The 7,471-nt window shown below is 42.7% G+C and overlaps 1 protein-coding gene across 2 annotated transcripts in view; it reads left to right on the top strand.

Annotated features, from left to right (window-relative positions):
* Positions 1-3,211: 3,211 nt before the first annotated feature.
* Positions 3,212-7,471, top strand: part of LOC102294803 (potassium voltage-gated channel subfamily KQT member 4) — a 49,543-nt gene continuing 45,283 nt past the window's right edge. Inside the window, exon 1 of one of the 2 annotated variants that reach the window (XM_042218946.1) lies at positions 3,212-4,452. In XM_042218946.1, coding sequence (XP_042074880.1) covers positions 4,151-4,452 — 302 coding nt within the window. In that variant the 5' untranslated portion in view covers positions 3,212-4,150. The remainder of the gene's footprint in view (positions 4,453-7,471) is intronic. The other variant, XM_005917394.2, reaches the window with a different exon arrangement.

The following is a 7,471-nucleotide window of genomic DNA, read 5'->3' as shown; positions in this document are numbered from 1 at the left end:
AAAAGCAGCACAGAAACGAGATTAAATAAAGACAAACAAGCGTGCTGTCTGGGAAAGCCATTAAGTGGTGTAAGTAAACGTCGGCAGTGGAAATAAAAGGTTGATGGGGTCGAGCGGAGCAAGTTTGCGCTGTACTATGTGTGCCGCGCATTTGCTGATGCGAGTATTTTTACGTTCCCATAGATTCCCTGAGTGACTGTCGGCTCCTGGAGCTCAGTGGGCTCTGTGGAGCGTGAGTGTATGCTTGGAGGGGTGGAAGTGTGGTGGAAAAACAGCATAAAGGGCAGAAGCCTCCTAACACTGAGGCCCCTGTAGTCCACTCTGGGTCATCTCCAAGGGTAATTCCAGCTTCACACCAGAGTTGTTTATGAGTGCCACCAAATCTGTGTATATGAGTGTGAGAGCTCTTCGTCGTGGTCAGCTTTATACATTTGTGCCTTCGACCACCCGCTGTCCTCGCTCAGCTGTTGTTTGTTGTCACGGGGCCGCCTTCAGCTCAGAGGCCACTGCCCGGCTCTTAGTGTTGATCACTAGATGAAAGCAACGTTGAAGAAGGGTACTGTAATAGAAAGAGACGAGGGTGGGTGTAGCTTTGCCACAGCGAAACTTTGATTTTTAATCCCTGAGGGTACAAGTAAAGCTGACATGTCTGTCAACAGCTTTTTCTTAGGTTGCTGCCGGTCCTCATTAGGACTGCTGAGGGGAGGAGAGGAGACCGGACTAAAAGAGAGAGGGTTGTAGTGTAGGGGGGATTCCTCCTACAGGATGTCATTGTGGGGTGGGAGTGTTAGGATTCACAATACCCTACTGTTATGTAACCATCTTCCCCCACTGATTGTCCTTTATCTTTCTGTCAGTCTCACCTTCCAAGTCAGAAATAGATATCGTACATTTGCCTGTTTTTAAAAGCCCTGGGCTGTAACTTTGCACCCTAAATGTTATCCCTAAATTAACTTGCATAGTTTTGACTAGTTTGCATGCCTCTCCGATGATTGTAATTCAAAATAAAACCCGGCCTTATCCTGTCTCATAAACACTGTGATTTCTAACAATCAGTATGTCTTTAAATCAAATATTTGTAAAACTTCCAATCAGAACTTTGTCAAACTTTGTTTTAGTAAGCCAAAAGAATTCATTCTAATTGTTGCTGCAGTTATAAAAGCACTGCAATCTTCAATTGGTTCTAGCAGTCAGCTTTTCTATGCGGAAATGCTGACCGCCATGTTAATTTTCCACTCTTTTATGTCACCTTGACTTGTGACATTCCACTTCCCCTGCAGGTATCAATAAAGTTTATCAATTAATAACCAGATTAAATATTGCAGCCCAAAGGTCTGTTTAAATGCCAACACTAAAGCAAACAAACAAACAATACTTAATAATTGATTGAACCTTAAAAGCAGAACATCCATTGGGAAGAGTTCACCAGTCATCGCTGTAAAGATCAGCTGTCAGCTGGTGTCTATATGAGATGCTAGTAAAGAGTTAAGGATTATGTGATATTATGTTATGTAATGGGAGCGAGCCCAGGGAATAATGTTGAGATTTGTGACTTGTGAAAGACTGCAGCTGCATTCCCACGTTTCATGCCACCGACCTGCATGTTCCATAAACTGCTGCACGACAATTGACAGGAATGCACATAGTTAGCATGAGTAACCTGCCTCTGCTATTGTTGTAGGACAACGTAAAACTTACACCATGCTGAATGTATGTTTAGGGCAGGCTGTCAGTTTCTGTTGTTGAGAGTGCGGTTTGCTTTTATTCAAGATGAATGATTATATACTTCACTCGCATTCAACAGCAGAGGACAGAAGTAGATGTCAGAGGTGGAAGTGATGAGGTAGTGGAGGGAAGAAACAAAAAGCAGGTTTGTTGTTCTTCTTTTTCTCCTTGTGAACATTTGACCCGGTGCTTGTTTAGGTTTAAAGAAAAAACACATCAGTGTGAATTATATCATTATTCCCTGATGTCATTTTTTTGGCCGCCAGATGATACAGTCAGGCCAGCAGGAGTTTGGGGACTACCTCACATTGCATTCCTCAGTTCCTCCGACAGGTGATGTCTCTACAGGGCTCAGTCTCCATAACCCTATATTTGTGTCATAACCACAAGCCCCTCTGTGTGTCACAGTCATAGATTTAGAAAGCTGTGTCCATGGAGGGGTAGCGGTCTGTGGTGATCAGTGTTGCTGTGTCGCAGAGCACCTGTCTCTGCTGTCCAAAACTCCTGTAGCCATGGATTCAAACCTCCGCCCACAATAAACACAAGTGGCATTTTCACTTCAAGGAAAGTCAAATTAAACTTTTGTTGTTTGAACACTTTATCATTGGAAAGCAACAACGTAAAATGTGTGCAGGAGGGGAGATTAGTTTTTGCTGAGAGTGTAATGCTTGATCAAAGTTTTGGTAATCGTCAGGGGTGGAAGCAAATATTTTTTTGGGTGAAAAGGTCAAATTTACATGAACATGGATGTAAAAAATGCACACTCGGGTCTAAAAACCAACTAATTCTGGGTGAAATTTTGAGTAAACAAGTTCCAAAAGAAGAAAAAAGTAGAAATATAATACTTTTAAAAATGATATGGAATTGTGAATTGCACTGATCATATAGTTTACCGTATATACATGCATTAAATATAGGTATATTTAATGAGAAAAAAGAAAAAATGAAGTTGAGAGCTGTGAGAAAACGAGGAAACAGATGATTACACACTGGTTAAAATACTGACAGGATGACCATAGACACTGAAGTCGGAAAAAATTAGTCATGCTGTTACCAAAACGACCTCTTTACTGATAATAATTACTGATAATATCATATCGTGATCATTGTGATGACTTCAGAGTGTAGAGAGAGGTAGAGCGCGCAATGATGATGACAGGGAAGAATTATAAATACATATATATAGGAGGCATAGAGGTGAGTGGGAGATGGAGCTAAAAGTGATGTGTGAATTAGAATAAAACAAATAATAATAAAACACACTGCTGGACATTTTTGTAAAACAAACAACAAACATTTGAAAAATCATTTGAATACATTTTAAATATATTAGAACGTACACAAAAAGACCCTTCTTACACTTCATCCCCAGATTGACTGATCACCCCCACCCTAGACTCCATGCATATTTTTTGGAAGCCTCACAGATGGTGTCCGGTTCACTACTTGCAAACTGTTAGCAGCATGTATATTCACCAGCTAACTTTGCTGCTCTGTCAGAGATCGCTCACGGTTCCCGGAAAGCGTCATTAAAAAACAAAACAGAAAAAGTGCGCCTCTAGTCGCTGAGAGCATCCCACGCTCGTACCCATCCCGTGCGCAGAGTCCTGCCCGCTAGCGTTTCTGTTTGTGCACGTCAACTCAGCGGAGAGCGGGCTTCTCACCTTTGTGCGCGTTTCCAAATCAACTGCAGATATTTGGTCTTTTTTTCTTCTTAATTTTATTATTATAATTTTTTGGAAGGGTTCCTCGTCTGCAGTTCTTGACATCACGCTGATGTTCTTTACTTCTGAGCTCTCCACCCAGTCAGCAGCGGAGCGCTGGACCAGAGAGACGCACAAGCAGGGGAGAGCAGGCTGATGTTAGCGGCTGTGGTGAGGCTCTGTCTGCCAGTTTAAAACTAAAGAAACAGCTAAGACTCGTTTAATGAACAACTGTGGCTGCTGGGCTCGGTTTAGAGACCATGGATCCGCTGCACGGCCTCTGTCCTGGCGGGTTACTTTTGTGAAGTGTGCGGAGTAGATGCTTCACTTGATTGAGCCCAGATGATTTTTTTTTTTTTTTTGCAAAGTGATGGCAGGTCGTTAGCAGCTTGCTTTCAGTTTTCTCGGAGTTGGTGTGTGCGCGTGTGTGTGTGATTACTTCTCTGCACCCCTCTGATTACTTCTTACACCTGACTGTTAACAATGATCGCTGGAGGTCCCGTTTCAGCGCGACTCGCTTACACAACATCTACTGTGCTTGTGCATCTCGTCTTTTGCGGCCGCGACTTTATTTGCAGATAACTTTTAAATCTGAACTCAAACTCAGGCTGTGGACTAGTTTCAGTCGGACTATGACTTGGTCCAAACTTTGCTCTGCGCTCCTGCGGATGATCCAGTGAAACGTGTCAAGTTGTCTGTAGTTTAATCGCGACAGCCTTGAGATGTTAGGAAGTCCATCAAACAACGGCGGCATCAGGATGCTGGCGCCTCCGGCTCCGAACGACGAGAGGCGCGTAGAGTTTGTGGCTCTCACCGCCGTCCAGACGGAGAGAAGCGAGCCGTCCACTCCGGAGCGCGGACACCCGTCTCACCGCACGGGTCTGCTGGGCACCCCGCTGCCTGGACCGCCCGGACCTCGGGCCAACATGTCCGCTTCAAGCAAGCGCTACAGAAAGTTGCAAAACTGCCTGTACAACGTGCTAGAAAGACCAAGAGGATGGGCATTCATCTACCATGCATTCATGTAAGTGTGTCATGACTTTAATTTTGTGTGAGTGTGAACATCCCTAACACATTAAACAATAACTTTATAAAAGTATCAAAAAGTTTGGAAAATAAAGAAAATGTTGGACTTCCCAATCCAGCCTTTTGATCTCTGCATGCCAGCAGTTATTAGATAAATTTCCCAATTAGCCAACAGAGTTGCTTATGCCGCAATTAGCCTGGTCATATGCCATACATCATCTCAACATGGGGTCTGCTGTTCAATTTCCCCTTGTCTCTGTCTCATTTAATCATCAGGGGGACTTATGATGTTAAATTTAATTTGCTCTAATCCACATGGGGGAGTTTTTATTTTATTTTTTAAATCATAGTCATTTTGTAAACACTTTGATGTCTGTCTGAAGTTTGTGTTTTGTAGGTTTACATGCTTCACTCAAGGCGCTGAAAAGTAAAAGTGTGGATTATGATGATAATGATTAATAAATTTAAAAAAAGCTCTATTAAGAAATAGAAACTCTCCTCACCGGTGAAGTAAGAACTCATTCTGAACCCTAACACCGGAAGCCTAAAGATGTGTACTACAATTAAAAGCGTGTATTAAACATAGATGTGAAACTAAAGCAACTGTCCTGCTGCAGAAAGTTTAAAGTCGGGGCTTTTAAAGGAGCCTGTATGGCCATATGTTCAAGAATGTATATACAACATGTAAACACGGGGAGAGTATGAGCTCACTGCTGGTGGTGCCGGTCCCCTCTGACACACCAGCAACTTAAGAGTAGTATGTGAGACATAAGTCATTCATTATATCAAGACATAAAACCCAACTGAGTCTGGTTTTTACCCTCTTCACTTCTCTTCAATTTGAATTCAACGCTGCATATATGTGTTAGCCTAAATGTCTCACTATATTTGAGTGTCTTTTTAAGTCAAGCATAGGGCAGCTGTGCACCGGCACCTGTCTCCCAGCTGTGTCTGCGGCTGGCATGTAATGGACAGAGCTTCATGTATGGGAGCTCCTCGGACCGGGTCGTGCTTTCTGCGTCGTTGTTTAGAAGAGTGCAGCTGTCTGCCTGCCGGTGCCATCATGTGTTTATAACAGAGGGAAATCCCACTTCAGGGCAGTGATTCTCACATGTCCACATCCTATACTGTCTGTATATTAACAAGAGCACGTCAGTAAATGCTACAGCAACACTTTAACCCACTTCACTTTTCTCCATTTGTTTCTTCTTATGCCATTGCTACAGGACTGTGAGCATGCATTTCCAGCACACACGGGACTATGTGTCATGCACCTCTTCCACCTGATGTGTTACTCATTAAGAGCGATGGCCTTTACAGGGTGGCAGCCTGTGACATTCTCCTTGACATTACTGGGGTGTTGGAGCGAATCGTGGCTCTGCCATTGTTGTTATTTCTCTGTTAGAGAGGCAAAGCAGGCACTCGGAGGTGCCCAGATGGAGTTTCAGATGTCACGGCCTCAAAGCTGATTTTGGAAGCGAGTTGCTCCTGTGGCGGCCTATTTTACGTTGACTGCAGAATGTACCTGAGAATAAAATGTGCAAAGCTTTTCAAGAAGCCTTGCACTAAGATGTGAAATATATTTGCTGCACATATGTCTACCTGAGCGCATCATTCCCACGGTACTTCATCCTTCTCAGCTGGGCATTTATTTTGATTAATTACATGTGTGTTGCTCTCCAAGAGGATAACTGTGTGAAGAAAACTCTTTGTACGACGAAGCTCAATTAAGGCTGTGTTGATCTGTTGTAATTAAATTGAGCTATACACTGCTGTGTAGGGTGCTGTGCTAACTTTCCCTTGATCCTTTAATTAATCCTGTATTGTAACAGGGGACCCTGGAACAGATGTGTTGCTTAGAGGGCCTCTCTTTGCAGCTGTTGGAGTGTGCATGGAAAAGCATTGAAGCAGGTCTCCACTGTAATGACTCCTCACATGAAGTCCCACAAGTTCCTCACCTCTGCTTGTCAAACCTGCGAACACACACAGAGAGAGATTTTGCTCTTTAAATCTTGCCTTTTAAAGGTTTTGGTTACAGTGTTGTAAATGTCTGGATCTTGAGTGTGTGGGATGGAGAAAACATTTCTTACACATTCTCTCCTGCAGGTGTAACAGCTGCTGATTCAGAGCTGACAAAAAGTTCTCTTCTACTCTCCATCCTTTGCTCTCCTCTTCTATCATCTCATCAAATCTCTTTTTTTTGTGCTTACTAATAAAATAAAAAAAAGGGCGTTAAGGCAGGAATTTGTTAAAAGGGATTATAGCGTTCATGGAAAGTTCTATAATAAACACAGAGAGAGTTCCTTTGCTCGTAAACTTGGTCGGTTGTGTAGACGGCAGACAGGTTCTTGCAGAGGCTCTGGTTCAAATGGTGAGTGGAGCCTTTGAACCGTGTTAAGTTTGGCGTGCCCTTTGATAGCCTTTCCCTTACTCACTGTCAAAGCTCAAGACCTCTTTGACACCTTTGAGTCCCACAGCTTTATTTCAGCTGCAATGTGTTTAACTCTGTTAAAGACCAGCTGCCTGACAAGAAGCCTATTCGTTAATACTGTCACTAATGATTGTTTTTGTAATTAATTAGCCTGTAAGATTTTCAAAAAAATTGCTTATTTTGCTAAATTTGTGTAAATGTCCCATCACAGTTTCCCAGAAAACAGGGAGATATTTTAGCCAGCACCAACACATGAGGTCTGTTAGTGCTGTGGAAACCCAGTATTACACATATATATATGTGATTTTCTTCTTGGGGATTAAGGCACTTATCGCTGACATATGACTCATTAGGGCAAAATGACTTTCATTTGAATTGTACAAACTCTCTTTTTGCCTTACGTAATATGTAAGCATGCCATACAAGGCCCGTTTGCATGTTTTCACATCTGCACGTTTTTTTTTTCTAGCAAAATATACATAAATGGAAGGTGGCTCAAGACTTTTGCACAGTTCTGTGCTCGATCTTAAGTCTCTGGTTTGGTGCAGCATTCGGACTTCATTCTTAATATACAGAAAGAGTGTGT

The sequence above is a fragment of the Haplochromis burtoni genome, unplaced genomic scaffold (assembly GCF_018398535.1).
Source record: "Haplochromis burtoni strain Fernald_Lab_line unplaced genomic scaffold, NCSU_Asbu1 Contig_25, whole genome shotgun sequence".
NCBI classification, from domain to species: Eukaryota; Metazoa; Chordata; class Actinopteri; order Cichliformes; family Cichlidae; genus Haplochromis; species Haplochromis burtoni.
Note: the sequence above shows the minus strand (reverse complement) of the source record. Positions and strands in the feature narration are given on the sequence as shown.